Here is an 18,017-nt window from a genome sequence, read left to right as displayed (position 1 = left end):
TGATTCCATTTACATGAAATGTTTAGAACAGACACATTAATAGAGACAGAAAGTAGATTATTAGTGACCTGAGGCAGGGATTAACAGTGAATGGATATGAGGAATCTTCCTGGGATGTTGAAAACGTTATAAAACTGATTTATAATGACGCTTGCACAACTTCATAAATTTACAAAAAAATAATTCCATTGTACACTTGAAATGGGTGAATTCTACAATATGTAAAACATGTCTCAATAAGGTTATATTTTTAAAATCAGAGAATGACTGAAGACAGAGGAAAATGTGTAAAGTTTGTGACTTATTTTGCATAAATGGTCAAAATTTAAAATAAATAATTATATATATAAAACAAGAACAACAGGCTGGGCACAGTGGCTCACACCTGCAATCTCAGCACTTTGGGAGGCCAAGGTGGGCAGATTGTGAGATCAAGACCATCCTGGCCAACATGGTGAAACCCCTTCTCTACTGAAAATACAAAAATTAGCTGGGCATGGTCACGCGTGCCTGTCTCTCAGCTACCTGGGAGGCTGAGGCAGGAGAATCACTTGAACCTGGGAGGCAGATGTTACCGTGAGCTGAGATCAAGCCACTGTACTCCAGCCTGGCAACCGAGAGAGACTCTGTCTCAAAACAACTACAACAACAACAACAAAGCTATTAGTTCTCTGCCATTCCTGGAGTCTTAAACCCTCACCAGGTTAAAATACATCATTATTTTTAATACAAAGCTGAATTTATTTTACTATTATTTACAATATATTTATGTGCTTAACTGAGATTAGTAACAAGATTTTTTTTTACTATTGTCTTTGTCGGATTTGATATCAGTGTGATACTAGCCTTGTAAAGTGAATTAGGATGCTTTCTCTATTTTTTCTATGCCATGGTATAGTTTTAACAGCGTATGAATTGTTGAACCTTTCTAGAGGACAATTTGATTATTTTATATCAAAATATTTAATGTGCATAAGCCTAGCAATTCCATTTCTGGTAAAAGCATTAACAGTGATTGTTAATGGAAGGGCTGATGACCTTTAATTCTTGTGCTTACGTAAAACTGTTTTTGCAATGAAAACTTAAAACAAATTTGTAACGACTATTTGTGGTTCCAACAAATAAAAGGACTGATGTAGTATTTAATATTTTTTAAAACTCGACCTATAAAAAAATTTGGGCCTATAGCTTTTTAACAGAGAAAGTTCTTTGACCACCTTTTGGTTTCTTCTAAATATTTTCATACTCACTCTGAGATGTTTATGCCTTCCACTCAATTTGTATTTCTACATCACAGCATAGATGACATTTTCTTGTGCTTTTTATAGTCTTCTGTATCTGTTATTAAATCCTCTTTCTTATTCCTTTTGCTTTATATTTGTGTTTTCTCATTTTTCCTTGATCAGAATAGCAAAATACTTACTTATTTTTATTTCAGAAAGACACACCTGGGTTTTGTTTATTAATATGGCTTCTTTGTTTTTTTCAAATTACAGTTAAATAATTTCTACTTTTGCTTTTACTGATGCTTTGCTCTTATTTTTTTTCTTCTTTTGATTTGCTTCACTTTTCTACTTTTAGGCTCTTAAGTTCAATGCATTTTTTTTCTATTATTGTATTTATTTACTATTAACAAATTGGAATCAGAAATTTTCATCTAAATAAATATAGCTTTGGTTATACACCATTGTATTCTCAATGTCTATAATTTCAGTGTCCATTTCTGATTTTTTTAACTCAAGAGGTCTCTGAAAGAGTTCAATTTTTAAGAGTTTAGGGTTTTGGTATTGTTGCTGTTAGCTCTTAATCACTCATTGATTATTTTATGGACAGTAAATGTAGCCCATGCAATTTTTACCTGCTGGAATTAATTTTTTGTTTTTATTGTCATGTCTAAAATATTGATCTTGTGCTGATTAAATTTTAAAATGTTTTGTGAACATTATTTTTCTTTATTAACTATATAACTTCTATCCTTTATTAATTTTGTCAATTTGATGTATTCTATTACTGGTGAAATGTTGTAGTCTCCAATATAATTCTGATTATTCTAATTTGTAAAGTTATAACAAACTTGGTTTTATATATTTACACATTGCTTCATTAATGAAGAGTAAATGTTTATGATTTCTAAGCCTTTATAGTTTATTATACTATTTATAAACCTAAAATAAGTCTCACTTAATGACATATATTATATTCAGTATGTTTGTTATAGAATGTTAATTTAATTAGCATGAGGTTTTGGAAAAAGAGAAGATTTAAAAACAATATAAATCAGTAGACAAATATTTTAATATATTTAATGAAATTACTTCCTAAACATTTAAAGAATCGGGTACTATAAACTTAACTCCGAGCCTCTTCTGCCAACCCCCTAATTTCTAAATTGCATCATTAAGGCCACTATTTACTACTCACCTTTCTCTAGGAGTTTCCCTGGGTCAAATCTGATGATTGTCCATAGCACTATGTGACACCACTGCAAACCCTAACATATCACCTTTTACTACAAACGCATATGCAGTAGCACTCTCGTTGTTAATCTGTCCAATTTAACTTCCCAGTTCCCACATACCAAGGCACTAGTAAGGCAGATGTGATTGAATTACTGAAGCATAAGATAATACAAAAATTAAAAGATTTTTAAAAAACCAATATAATAGAAAAGAGCCACAGTTTTAATCTTTATCAGTCTGCAGAGTGGATCCTCTCTAACTGAACCTGAGGGGATTAGATATTCCCCCAGAGAAGCCTACAGTAATCCACACATAAATGGCCTCTAAAGCAGTGTGGAGTTAGAATCAATGGATGTTCCTACCAAAGGCATCTGGAAGAAAAAGAAGAAACACTTTGGGGGATTTTCTAGTTCTCTTTGTAGACTCCCTCTGAAATAGATTCCATACGATGATGAATCTGAGTTCTCTTGAAATTAAGGTAATACACACAAAGTACTTTAAAAGCTCCAGAAGAAGGATGACCTATAAATTCGGGATATTACAGTGATATTAAATCTAAAGTAGCAGTCACAGTGGAACAGATTAAAGAGGAGCAAGCAGCACTGTTTTCTCATTCCCTCTGAAATAATTTGAGAAGCCTTCAGAGCTAGCTCAGCTTTGCCAGCAATTGACATTCATATTATTTGAAAAAATAAGATGGAAATACGTTTAACTTGGGATCCTCTGAACAGTGTTAAAAAGTGATTCTAATGTGGCATCCTCATTCTTGTCCAGCGTCTTTCTCTGTTTCACAGGTTTTTCTGACAAGAAGTCAGCATATTGGCTAGGATGATTTATAGCCTACAGGAATCAAGCAACCACGTTATTCTCTAGCCTCATGGCCTAGTTAGAGTTTTCACAGGGTTTACGTACTGCATGGTTATCCTAAATTAAGAGCAAATGATGATCATATTACATGCCTTGGGATAAAGAAGACCATGATTTTAGTTAGGGCTAGGATAGTACAGTTGTGTCCTACAGCTAAATTTTCTACAGGATTTATTGGTAGTTGTGCCAACAGCAGCTGAGTACAGTACTAATAATTTAAGATAATTCATTGTGGTCAAAAAAAAAAAAAAGAATCCATGATAGATAGTAAACACATTTTCAAGTTTGGGTTTCCTTGCTTAATATTTTATAAAAGTTTTACATAGATGGTTTGAGCATTTATTTTGATGAAGGGTCTGTAAAAAGTAATTTTAAACCATGCAGGCTGTAAGTTCATGTCATTTGCTACCCTAATTGTGTAGGGTTATTTTAGGTTTCACCCCTGAAGGCTGATTTAGTCAATCTTGGGGCAGGGCAGTTGTGTCTTCAAAAGTTCTTTAACTGATTTTGATGCACAGCTGGAACTGGGAACCACTTTACAAAAACCTTTCAGTTGCAAGGGGCCTTGACATTCAATCGTTTTTCACCCTTCTTATTTCCAGTAACTTCTTCCCAGTTTTCCACCAGTCAGCTGCCCTGGAAATCTGCATGAGATGTCATATACATTCCAAACTTGATGTGCTTAAAATTAATCTCATTATTTTCCCACAAAATGTGCTTGACTTCCTGTAGTAAACCTAGTAAGTTATAGGTACATCCTTCCAGGCACATATGTGAAAACATTGGGAATCAGGATCTCTTTATTTCATATCACTGCACCTATTATTTTACCTCTTAAATATCTCTTAAGGCATCCTTACTGCCTTAAAATATTCCTTCAACACTTCTGCTTAGGTAAAAATTAATAGTTTACTGCCTGCTGCTGTTGTCTCTAAAAATAGCCAGCTTTAAATCTCATGTTGTCTGACCACACCACTATCCCATAACCACCCATCTTTGTTGCAGACATCTATCATTCTTTGGATTGCTTCCCCCACATTCCTGGAAGTGCCCAATTGCTGGCTTGCTTCCACTCTTTCCAAAACTACTTTTGTCATAATTCTTGCAAACCCAATATCCATGTTGATAACACTTCCAAAACCCTGGGCCTGTAGTTATTTGAGCTCCTGTCTTCAATCATTTGTCCCTCTCTCCCCATCATGCCTCTCATGATCATGCCCTGGACCGGGTCATGCCAGCAGTTGCAGCTCCTCCAGAATCTGGATTTCAAACATCCCACTCTCTGGCACCCTCCTCTTCACTGCATTCTCAGTAAGCATCCCACCCCTCCAGGACCTACAATCCATTAATCCTACCACATCTTCACTATTCCTAATCCTTTTACATATCCACTTTTTTCTCCTTACTCTGATGAAATTTCAGAATCAATCATTCTAATCACTCTATTCTATAGACCTTCAACTCTTTTGCCACTCTTTTCTTGTTCTACACACACAACCCCGGCTCTCTCTTTCTTTCATGCCTGCACAAAAAGAGTTGAACATGGTAGGAGAAAAACACACACCTATGCTGATGGAAATCACTTTAAATTCATGATCACCAACTTCAAGCGGCCCTTAGTATTGCTTGACAATCACACTTCCTTCCCTAATCCATTTGCTCTTCCACTCTCCTAGACAAACATTTATAACTCTCTTATTTTCAAATTGCCATTACTTCCTAATCATTCCCACTCTCAGCTTCTAACCTTGCTGCTTCCTATTTCACCAAGAATAGAAAAGCAATCATAAGGCAAACTTCTGCAAGATCCCCAAACCACATCTGCCCACCTGTGCCCATATATTCTGCTCTGACTCATTGACAATAAATGAACTGTTGTTGAAAAACCCACCTGCTTAGCCTACTCAGCACATCACCCCAGCAGTTCTATCCTCTACATCATTTTTCCTTCTCTCCAGCATACAAACATATAGTTATTTTCTCTTTTCTTTAAAACCATCTTTTGAATCATTTTCTCTTCCCCTTTTCCTTCACAAAATAATTCCAAAAAGTTGCTTACACTCTTTTCTCTCAATTCCTCTCATTCTCTTTTAAAAAGACTCTAGTCAGACTTTCACCAATCCCACTCATGCACCACTCCTCCAGAATCACTCAGTTCAGCGTCACCAATTGGCCTCTATGCTATTAAATGCAACAGTCAGTTCTTGGTTGTCATCTTACTTGACCTATCAGCTGCATTTAACTCAGGGGATCATCCCCTTCACCTAGGAATACTTTCTTAATTTCCAAGCCACCATGATCTTGATTTTTCTCCCACGTTACTTTCTGGTCTTTCTCTGTCTCCTTTGTTGGTTCCTGAACATTTCTCTGACTTCTAACCAGTCATTCGACTTCTTTTCTATTTTTATTTGCCCTTTGGTAAGTGTGAAGGTGTCAATGTTTGCGTCCTCCCCAAATTCATATTTGAAACCTAATCCCTAGTATGATAGTACTAAGAGCTGGGGCCTTTGGGGAAGTGACTAGATTATGAGAGCAGAGCCCCCATGAATGGGATGAGTGCCCTTCTGAAAGAAACCCCTTCCACCATGTGAGGACACAGAGATATGGTGCTATCTATGAGAAACAGGCCCTCACCTGACACTGCATCTCCTAGCTCCTTGCTCTTGCACTTTCCAGACTCCAGAACTGTAAGAAATAAATGTTTGTCATTCATAAGCTACTCAGTTTATGGTAATTTTGCTAGAGCAGTGCAAATGGACTAAGTCAATAAGTTCATCAGTGCAAATGGACTGAGACAGTAAGCTCATCTAGTTTTTTGGCTCTAAATATCATCTATGTGCCTGTGGTGCCTAAATGTCTATGTGCAATCTGGACTCTTCTTTGACTCTTGGGAAATATATCCAGCTTTTCAACCAAAGATATCATTCTAGCAATCCTCCCCTCTTTATCCATATCATGAATTTTTGTTCTGAACTAGTCATTCCCATCACCTTGGTGCTAAGTCTTCTAACTTATGAATAAATAAATAATACAACCCTTCATCTCACTTCCCTCACCAGCAACTACTATGCCATTTATTTGCTCTTGTTAGCAGAAAACTTAAAAGAATATTCCGTCTTCACTGCCCCAATTCCTCTCCCCTCAATCTCTCTACAGCCATGCCAATCAGGCTCTTGTTCCCACCTCTCTATCAGAAATGCTTGTCAATGTTACTTCCAATGACCCCTGAATTACTACCTGCAATGGTGAGTACTCAGTCTTCATTCTGCTTGACCTAACAGTAGCACTGGATACACTGCTTATTCCTTCTTTGATTACCTTCTTCATCTTGGCTTCCAGGTCAGCACTCTTGCTTGGATTTTCTCTCTCATTTCTAGACTCTCTTCATCAATAGTCCTTTGTAGTTCCTCAAGTTCTCTCTAGCCTCTTACTGTTGGACAGTTTCAGAACTTAGTCCAGGTCCTCTTCTCTCTCCTGTTCACTTTCCCTTCCTAGATACTTTCAGTCACACTCATTTTAAATATCAGCTACATGCTGATGATATCCATATTTATACCTTCAGCACAGCCATCTTTCCCAAACTCCAGGCTCATCAATCCAACTGCCTAGTCCGTATCCCCACTGGACTCACTAGTAAGCATTTCCAACATTACATATCAAGAACTGAGCTCCTGATCATTCCCCTCAAACTTACTTTTCCTACAACTCTATTCTCCTACCTGCTCAGGCCACAGTCTTAGTCTTGATTCCTCTCTGTCTTTCACAGTCTATATCCATCTATTAGTAAATGTTGTCATCTCTACCTTCCAGCTGCCCAGAATCTGATCACATCATACTACCTCCATTGCTATTACTCTCTGGCCTAAGCCACCATCATCTTTCACCTACATGATGACAACAGCCTTCTAACTCCTCTACCTAACTCCAACCTTACCCTTCTACAGTCTGTTTTCTACATGCAGGTCAGGGTGATCCTCTCTCTTCCTAAGTTAGATGTTCTCTCTCTTCTGATAAAGCTTGCTAATGGCTTCCTCTCTTACTGAAGTAAAAGTCACTTGTTTTCATCTTTTACAGTGGCTTACAGGGCCCTGTAATCAGTGCCATCACCTCTCTGACCTAGGACAGAGCCTGATACTTAGTGCATGCTCAATAAACATATGATGAGCAAAAACTGGCATCTCCAAGTATAACCTCTCCAATCAGTTTTCATCTTGTCTCCAGAATACCTAAATAAGGGATAAAACTGACCTTAATTTTCAGCATAAATTCTTTTAATGGTTCTTCAGTGTTACAGCAGATGCAAACCAAGATGTCTTCAATAAGTAGGCATGTCCTAAAAATGTAATAAGTAAAGTGTACATGTGTTGGGGTGGGGACGAGGAGGCAGATATTAGAAATGAACAGCATGTGACCCACTTAAGGGCATCCAATTCAATTATTTTTTAAAAATTGTGCCTGTTAATTGGCAGCCCCTATACACAGAATAAAGAACTATCTCTACAGCATGGTTTGGTGGGCACTAGGCAGGCCTGCCATGCTTATTCCCTCTTGGGCCCTATAACTTCAGAGAAAACAGACTGTGAACATCCACAGACTGGATAGTTACAATGCAGCTGAACATACTGCTTTTTCATTATTAAATAGCCAGGCAAGGAAGCAAGATGTTACTGTTGGCATAGTCAGGAATTATATCTGGAACCCAGATGTTTGAACCAGATGACCAAACTTGCTAAAGGCAGTATTTACAACTATACAAGGTAATTACAGCTGGGTTTCAGGGTGACATGCTGGGGATTTAAAATGGGTAAACTTCCATTCATTGATTCCCATCTGTTAGGACCTTACCTTGGACAGAAAGAACATAGTTGCCTGTAACCTGAATATATTTTCCATGAGGAACCAGGAAGACTTGAGAAGCATTCAAATAACTGAAATCTGGTGTGATTTGCTGAGAATGGATGCTTTGGGCTTATCGTATAAATTGTAATTCTTGGCCGGGTGCAGTGGCTCACCTCTGTAATCCCAGCACTTTGGGAGGCCAAGGAGGGCAGATCATGAGGTCAGGAGTTCAAGACCAGCCTGGCCAATATGGTGAAACCGCACCTCTACTAAAAATACAAAACTTAGCTAAGCATGGTGGTGCATGCCTGTAGTCCTTACTCAGGAGGCAGAGGTTATAGTGAGCTGAGATCATGGCATTACACACCATCCTGGGTGACAAAGCAAGACTCCACCTTAAAAAAATATATATTATACTTCTTTCACGATTTCTGTATCAGTCAGTCCTCAGTGGGATTTTGGCAATGGCATACAGGGGCTTTCTTGATCTGATCTGACCCTTGCTTACTAGAGCAGATCCATCTCTCAACATTTGCAACACACACTCAACTTGCTGTTACCCATGATCCATCCTCTTCTGTGTTAGGACCTTATTAAATTCCTAGAATGCTTTTCCCACCACCAAGTTTCAGGCAAATTCTTCTGCCCAAGAATAGACTTCTGTAGAAAGCTTCTGCAGATCCACTCAAACCAGCTAATTACTAATTACTTCTCTCCTCTTTTCTGTACTGTATCTAGTAGGTATCTCCCTTCTTGACTTTATTAATTGCCATATTGTTTTATGTCAATTCCATAGGGGCAGTAAGCATGTCTAATGTATCTTTGAATTACAGATGCCATACCTTGTACATAGCACTTAAGGAGCTCTCAATAAATGTTTTTGGAATTTAACTTAATTATAACTAGAAATGATTGATCAATTCAGTGTGGTTAAGTAACAGCTACATCAGGGCAGGGTAGGGTGGGTTGAAGTAGGAAAGAAAACATAAAGAAAAAGAGATTCAAATTATAACAACTGTTTTTTTTATATTTCATATAAATAAAGGAAGCACTTTGCATTGGAAAAGAATGTTGCAACTAATCCCTATTTATTGAAGCACCCCTGAAATTTCAAAAGACAGTTTCATACAATGTGTTGATTACAGTCAGACAACCTGAGCTCACTTACTATACAATACTCCTTCTGTGAGCTGATTTGATAGAATATTTACATTATAATTAATGCAAATTGGTAGGAAAAACATTAAGATTCTCAAAAAATAAACTGGCACATGATAGAGAATGTGGTAGAGAACACAAAAAATTCATATGAGTAAATATAAGAATGTTCAAAACATGAAAAATATTCAGTTCTACCAACAAAAAACCACAAATTGAAACAACTAGGTAACAATTTAAACCATGTTAAATTAGCAACCTTTTGTTCACATTATACAGCTAATGCTAGCAGATTTACTGTTGACATGTAGCAGGGCTAAGTATCACAGATCTACCAGAAAGCAGTTAGGGCTCATTGTTGATAATTTATAATGAAAAAATGTTCCCAAAAGGAAATAGGGAACTATAAATACAAGGCATTCCACACCCCCCCAAAAAAAGAAAATTGCAAACCAGAATAGCCTCAAAAGAATTGCCCTTTGAAATATACATAACCAACACAATAATAATAATTACATAATAGTAAGTGTTAATAACAATGGGAAAAATTATAATAATAGAAATAATGGCTAATATTTATTGAGCATTTACTATGTGTCAGGTATTACGGTATTTCACATGCATTGTGAGATAGGTATTAGTATAGGGTTGTCAGCATTACCAAATAAATGTATCGGATGCCCAGTTTGGTTTGAATTTCAGGTAAACAACAGATAATTAATTTGTATAATTATATGTCATGCCATATTATCTGTTGTTTATTTGAAATTCAAATTGAGCTGGTATCCTATATTTTATCTGGATACTAGAAACCCAGATACTAGTAATACATTTTACTGATGAGAGAGGACACAGAGGTTAAATAACTTGTCCAGGAGCACACAGCTAATAAGAGGTAGTAAAATGCTAACTTTACAAAAAAGTAGAAAGTAAATTTAGCCTACAAATAATTACAAATGGTAAAACATATACATGTTTGTGGACCATGGCTGAAAGGAAACATGGGCAGGTGATATTACCAACAACATCATTTATTGATTACTTATTTGAGCATTTAGGCACAGTGCTACAGCAATCTTCCACTCCCATTTCAAAGATGAATAAAATGAAGAGTGAAATATTTTACTCAAGGTCACTAAGGTAGTAAGTGCAGTCACATTCTAACTCCAAAGTCCTTGCTTATTCCACTTGGTCATCTTGATGTCCTGGAAGATTTTTTCTTCTTTCAGGTACAGTTCTATTGATGTTGACTTAAAGTTTTTGTATGATAAAATACATGTGCAAGGACATATGAAGATTTCAAAGAGATCTGCAAAGCCTAGTCCTTAGGGTTTTTGGTGTGGTCTAAAGCCCTTCCTAGAGTCCACCAAATGAAACATTTGAAAGAAAAGGAAGTTGTGATGCATATTCATTGCTCCAAGATTGCAGTGAAAACTGAAAACTTCCCCACAAATTGTGATTTCATTCAACTTCATTCAGAAAATAGAAATACACACTCCATACTTATCCTTAGAAGTGAGATTACTCCTCCATTTATATGCCTCTCACTAAGCTCCTCCCCTTTCTCTATACACTTTGGAGTGTGAACTTGTTAGTTCCCTCAAGTCAATCTGTTAAGAAGAGATTTTGAATTTTTTTAAGCCAACCATATGGGAAATTGCACTTGCACCACAAACATAAAAGTGCCACAACGCTTTTTCAGTGAAAGCAACATCTATGGTCTACACATATTAGAAAATTTTAGAGTGATTTCCTTTAGGTGTCAGTTTAATTTTTCCTTGAAGTTTATGCCACATCAAAAAGTTTGTGCTTCTGATTGTTTATTTTGAAAGAGGCAGCTGGCCATAGGCTGCCTGTGATGCCTTTACCACAGTTTGCTTTTTTTCCCCCTCTTGATAATTACCTCATGACTAAATCATTCACTGGTCCATGTAGAGGAATCCCGCAGAGATGAAAACACACTTGTTTAAATAAAATATTTATGAAGAAGTCCTAAAATGTCACTGAAGTAAATGCAAATTATATATTCACATACTGTGCATCCAATATGCCACTCATTCCATAGAAGACTCTATTTCCTGATTGCAATTAACATTAATTTAAAGAAATTAATCCCATTGTGCATAATCACACCAAGGTCTATTCATAAACATCCAGTGTTTCAAGACTAATTCTCTTTTGACTATCTTAGAAAAATTTGAATCAAGGCTAATATCTAATCTTGATGATTATTTGGAAGATTTTTTTGATAGAGACTATATTTATTATTTTACATGTACATTTTCTAATAAGTGACTTCATTATAACTCAACATAAAGTGACATTAGTGAAGGTTCTACATGTTTTCCTTTTAATGACACTCTTATCTGGACAAGTTTTTCTTGATTTATTTGTCTTTTTCCCGCCTTAGACTGGGTGGACATAACAGAGCCTTACCATATGTTCAAAGAGCCCTCAAAATAAACATTTGGGATAATGTTGTGAAAAGAAAGTTAAGAATCAGTTTATATGGGTATTAGCTATACAGGATAACAGGCAAGGTCCCTGGTTTTTGATACGATCTTTTCTAATTTTACAAGAAACAAATGTGAGCTGAGCTAAGAAGAGTTAGGTGGATGCATCTTTTGCCCAATGGGCTCAAAAGTTGTCCTCTACTTGGCTGCACATTATAAACAATAGATGAGTTTTTAAAAAATACTGATACCAGGCCCATTTCCCAGAGATTGTGATTTAAAACTGGTCTAGGGTGCCGCCCAGTCATTGGTAGTTTTTTGTTTTTTTTTCTTTTGTGTTTGTTCCAGCTCCCTAAGTATTCCCAAGCCAAAGTTGAAAACCACTGATCTAGAAAAAGCTTTTCCTGAATGGAGTAATATTTATGTGGAGAGAAGAGTCACTAACGATGAGTCCTAAGGCTCTGCTTCACACCCTGACCTGCTAAACATTTTCTAGACCTTGGGTACAGACACAGAGAGCATGCAGAAAAATCTCCAGAATATGGAGTTGGAACATGAATGGAAAACCAGTATCCTGGATCACAGTATTTATAACCAAAATACTAAGCTGAATCTTTATAACTACATAGAATGTGACCTGCACTTGGGAATTAAATCCATTATACAAGTACAGAAGAGAGAAAGTAGGTCTAAGGGTGGCTATTATAAAAAATACCTAGAAAATTTACATTGACAATAACTCCCCAGTTTTCCATATATGCGATGTGACTGCCTAAGAAGCTGCTTTGACTTAGACCCAATGCTTTTAAATGGAATCCATGGCCCTGGGCTAGTTTATTTCTGTGCACTTCAGTATACTCACAAGTATCAATCACTTTTAGCCACGCTTCTTAAACTTTAACGTGCATACAACTCTCACCTGAGGATCCTGTCAATATACAGATCCACATTCAGTGGGTCTGGGATAGAACTGAGATTCTCCAAGTCCAACAAGCTCCCAGAAGCTGCTGCTGCTGCTGGTTGAACACAGATAAGTGCTTCGAAGACTTATGAGGACTAGTGAAATGACCTACATGAAGTGCTTGGCACAGGCATGCTTGGCACTCTACAGAAGAAAAGACTTAAAAACAAAATGATAAAAAAAATGTTTAAAACCTAGACATCATATGATCCAATCTTCCTTTCTGCTCCTTGGAAAGAACAAATCTAGAGCAGTTAAGATAGTTTACCTCCTAATAGCCAAAGGTGTACCATGGAGAAGAGAGATAAGACTAATGCTTTTTGACCCAAGAAAGTATAATCAAGATCCATGGGTAGAAATTTAAGAGACATAATTCCCTACAAGGAAAACCTTCTAACAATACATGCTGTTCTACAGCCAATTAATCTTTTTGACAGCAAAGTCTCTAGTTATAAAATATGAACATAGAGCAATTAATGTTAAAGAGGAGTCATACTTCAGGTCACTGTTCAACTATAAAACAGCTTGGCTATCTGAAGAGACATCACACACTTAACGTGTTACAAAAAGTTAAAATAAAATAAAAAACAAGCCTCATGATTTTCCTCCTCATCCCTACCTTCTTCCTGAAGACTTCTGCTTGTACAAAGAACTTTTTAGGTCAAAAAGTCTTTGAAACATCCTTAATTGCCCTTCTCTTACCTTTCGCATCTCTTCCGTCAATAATCACTAGCAGCGGCACCTTCCAATTGTGTTCATCATCCATCCAATTACTTCTCATTACCTCCATTACCATTATCCCTGTTGAAATCACTATCACCTCTGTCTGGATTTCTGAAATAGCTTCCTAAGAGGTTTCTCTGACTTCACCCTTGCTCTTCAATATGGCAGTCAAAGTGTTGTCACTTCTCTGCTCAACACCTTCTAATGGCTTTATGTCTCATTCTGAGGAAAAACCAAAGTCTTTATAATGGTTTAAAAGACACTGCATGATCCATGCTCCTTAACTCTTGACCATATTTCTTTTCACTCTCCATCTCTTTAACACTTCTCTAGCCACCTCTGAAGTCACCATTTCCAGCATCATATCAATAATGCTCCTGCCTCAGGGCCTTTGCACTTGCTGTTCCCTCTACCTTAAAGGCTAGTCTCTGAGGTCTGCAAGTTTATACCCCACCTCATTAACATATAAAACACCATAAAGGCAACCAACAGAGCATTCTAATTGCTCTCTATGAGTAAAGTGCTCACACTCAGCACTTTACTTTCCACAAGTTTGTACAGATGACAAACTGGGTGAGGCACTCCAGTTCCAATTGTGACTTAGGCTTATATTTTTAAATCACAATTGCATCAAGTCCTCTGTGAACAACAAGTCAGGGAAATCTCAGTGCTGTACTCCCCCGGCAGGACACTATAAACAACTGGACAAAAAAGAATTCTTCTGATGGCTCAGGCCTGCTGGTCTATGCCCCAGTCTTTACACACCTCTGAAAAAATGAATCAGCATCCTAGATGCAGGGTCACTCTGCTGTCCACATGAAATTATATCTTTTTTCTCCTTTTATAACCAAAGTTCTTAGCTGAGTTTGAGAAAACCTAGCTATCACAGGGTGGCCGTGAATGGACAATGACAGAGAAAGTTGGAACATGGCATTCAGGTGGATTCCTTTCCAGAAAAAGAAGTCATTCATTTACAGAGATGACTCTCTCTAGGAATCCATGTCTCAGGGCTGCTGTGCATGGTTTTCTGGTTCACACTGTCAATAGCAGGGACATTATTCACATGGTGTTGTGTGGTGCAGCTTCCCAGCTATTCAGCTTTCAGGGTTCAGAGATTAAAACCACTCTTGCTTCAGAGGGATAAAGACAAATGCATCTGATGTAAGAATTAATGTCGGCAAGTGAAGTAAGGAGGGAAATAAAGGGAGATTTGGAAATGAAGAGAGAAGTGTCCTGAAGGAAAGGGTGCACTTTAGATGTAATCTTTGGTCTCATTTCCTCTCACCTTGCACTAGAAGTCCCCCACCCCTTTTCTCATGAGCTGGCTACTTTCCGACACAAACCAAAGGGCCAGAGGGGCATGGGGCTACTTCAAAACCCTTGTGTCCTAGTTTAAGAAAGCAGAGCACTGCTATCAGGAACTCGGAGCAGCAAAGTCGACTCCTATCTATAACTATTCCTCAGCCAAGGACTCAGATTTTCTCTCATAAGAAGTCCTCTTACTGACTCTGTCTCTGCAGATGCCTGGTGTAGGGGCTGAAGAGAACCTGAGAACACAGGATCCAGCCCTGAATTGAAAGGAGCAGAGGCAGAAAACTGGCCAAAAGATGTGATCTAGAGATAGGCATCATCCATCTTCTCTTGTAAAGCCAAAGACAACTGCTTATGTGGGATAACAAGGAGAACTTGTGGTCCAGTCACAGACAAGAAAGTGAGATGTTTCAACACTAACACTTGCTTTGGGTAAAACACATAAAATCATTGTCTTGCTCCTGACACTTAAGGACCACTTCCCCGACTTAACACATCTTCCTGGGTCTTGTGAGATAAGGGACTGTGGTTTATTCAGCACATACCATCCAGCAATGAGGCACACATAGGCTGAACATTAAACCTCCCTGGAAATCACTGGGATCAGTATTTCTCTACTCAGTTCTCCACTTTGAAGTAATATATCAGTGATCATTTGATAAACTTAGTTAATATAACCACCGGAAATGGAAAACAACCTTTTTTCTTTTTCCATAGGAAAAATAAAAAGCCTTGAGTAGAGAATATCTAATATAAACTTTTAAATTTTAGCAGATGACTTCACTCCACATACCCATCTTAAATATATCAAGCATATAATATTTAAGTCTGGTTCAGTATGACACTCTTTATAAACCAAATAATTCTTTAATTTATCTTTTGGATAAATGGATTTTTATATAATAAATTGGTTTCAACTCGTACATGATAATTTGCTTGGCAATAGCTCATTTTCAGTATTTATACGTAGCAATATCAAGAGAAAGGCCATTTTCTCATCCCATTTTTAACAATTCAACCACAATATGCTTTTTTGGTAAGTACTCAGGTTGAGAGAATATTTGAGAAAACTATTTCTCCAGGTGAGAAACATCTCAAGCAAACATTGGAAGGAATTGCATTTCCAGTAGTGGATGAGACGACCTGGGAGATCCAGAGACCTCGGGAAAAGCAAATGGCTCCACTAAAACTCCCTCCTCCAACCTTAATTGGTTAAATGCCAATATAAATGAACTTTCCAAAGTTAGGAGCTTTGCAACTTTCACTAGGAATAACTACAGGTGCACAAGCCAGGACCTAGGAGCCCACCGCCCCGAGTGTGGCTGGCGGTAACCGCTGGTCGAGCCTAGGGCCCAGGCCCAGGTCACCTCCGCGCCGTGCGACCCGCCAGGAAAGGGTTCAGGCCCGTCTGCCCAGGACCAGAAGCTCCCTGTACCCTGCCCAACGCGGGATCGCTTCCCGCCCTTCTCACCCCACACCAAGGAAAGGAACTAGACGCTCAGGAGCAAGGATGAGCAGCACCCAGTGGGATTCAACCCCAGCCCCCGGCCGTCCTCAACTCCCAACTTCCTAGAGTTTCCTTCGGCCTCGTCCCCCTTCCCACGGCTCCGAGGCCGCCGCGGCCTCTCCTCGCTCTGAGTGCAGAGCCCAGGAAGTGAAGCGCGTAGCTTGGAGCTCGGGAGCCGCCCCCAGGAGCCCTGGCAGTGGGAGCGCAGGTGGCGGGCGTGGTCCCTCCAACCCTGCCCCAGCAGACCCGGACTCGGCCTTCGGGCAGCAGCCACCGCCAGCGTCCCCGCCTGGTTCCAGCATCAGGCCACAGTGCGCTGGTTCTTGATCCCTCCCCTGTCTCAGTGGCCGCCCCCCGCCCTCTCCCAGTCCGCGTAGCTCTTCTGCCTCAGGCCCCGGTGCGGCCCCAAGTCCCAGCCCAGGGCCCGTAGGTCCCTGCAGGCGGCGGTGGCGGCACTCACCTGGGTCGCGGAGCCGGGGTCTGGTACGGTCCCGCAGGTGGTAGATGAAATCCTGGCAGCTGTCGTGCTCCAGGGCCCCACGGGCACAGAGCTCGGCCAGCAGCTGCAGCGCCTGGTGACAGAGCGCGTCCCTGGCCCCGGGCATCGCCCCCCCGCATCCTCGGACCGCGCCGGGCAGGCGGGCGCGGGAGACAGCCCTCCGCCTGCCAGCTCAGAGCCGCCGCCTCCGGGCCGTCCGCGCTCACCGCCAGGGACGTGCGGGGAAACGGTCCGAGCCCGAGCCCCAGCGCCAGCCCCAACCGGCCCGGCCTCCCACCGGTTGCATGCAGCTCTTCGCCAGCCGGTCGGTTGGGCTCCCTCTCTCTCCCGGTCGGTCCCTCCTTCCCTCCCCCGGCACCGAGGAGAGGCGGTGCCGCACAGCCCAGCGCTCCTCTCTGCTTGCGCTCCGCCCGCTACTCGCGGTCGCCGGGGGGCGGGGCCGGGTCAGGGGTGCGCGCTGCGGGGTAGGATCGCGGCGGCCCCAGCCGGGGACCTGGGGTACTCCACAGCTCCTGGCAGAGCGGGGTACTTGGCTTGGGACCTCGCACTCAGAGCGGCCGCGCCCCAGCTTGGGGAGTGCGAGCGGGGTGCGCGCTCCGGGCGCTCTAGCTACTCCACCCCTCCGCCCAGATGCAATCCAAGCACCCGCTCCCACCACCCTGCGTGTGTCCAAAGCACGTTCTTGGATGCCTGGTGCGAAGGTTGCAATCTGGGCACACCCGCCGGATGCGCAGAACAGAGTCCCTGCTTTGAACTTGGAAAGAGCAGCCTGGGCAAGAACCATGGGCCTACGGGTGTCAAATGCCCAAATGCAGGGTTTGGGTCCAAGATTCTCCAACAAAGGAAGGATTTCCCAAGCACAGGCCCTTTTCGACCACTCAGGTGATTTGGAGAAGGTGGAGGCTCTATGTCAGAACTAAAATCAAATAAATAAACCACTCCTGGGGAAGACGCTGAAGCTTACCTGGGCTTCATAGATCCCAGTTAGTTTTCTAAGCAACCATTTGGAAATCCAAACATTGACAATGTGTCTTCAGCACCCAAGGAGGAGTATCACAGAATCTTGGTAGGAATCTCGGGGCACCTCTCATCCACCCATCTTTTCAGCCTTTCAAGCAATAAAGCCTAGAAATAACCACAAAGTACTGAGTGTGTGTGTGTGTGTGTGTGTGTGTGTGTGTGTGTCACTGTGCCACAAGCATTTTAGATACATAATCTTATTTAATTCTGTACATAGCTC

The 18,017-nt window shown here is 40.2% G+C and overlaps 1 protein-coding gene across 7 annotated transcripts in view; it reads right to left on the bottom strand.

Annotated features, from left to right (window-relative positions):
- The window catches only part of SYT9 (synaptotagmin 9), a 256,658-nt gene extending 239,534 nt beyond the window's left edge, over positions 1-17,124 (bottom strand). For all 7 annotated transcript variants that reach the window (XR_004731282.3, XR_008475172.2, XR_008475173.2 and 4 more), the window contains exon 1: positions 16,739-17,124. Coding sequence is in view for 3 of the 7 variants with exons in the window: in XM_009007611.5 (XP_009005859.2) it covers positions 16,739-16,883 (145 nt within the window). In the remaining 4 variants the exon portion in view is untranslated. The remainder of the gene's footprint in view (positions 1-16,738) is intronic.
- Positions 17,125-18,017: the final 893 nt, after the last annotated feature.

This window comes from Callithrix jacchus, chromosome 10, assembly GCF_049354715.1.
Source record: "Callithrix jacchus isolate 240 chromosome 10, calJac240_pri, whole genome shotgun sequence".
Lineage (NCBI taxonomy): Eukaryota > Metazoa > Chordata > Mammalia > Primates > Cebidae > Callithrix > Callithrix jacchus.
The sequence above is the reverse complement of the archived record's forward strand: the minus strand, read 5'-3'. Positions and strand labels throughout refer to the sequence as shown.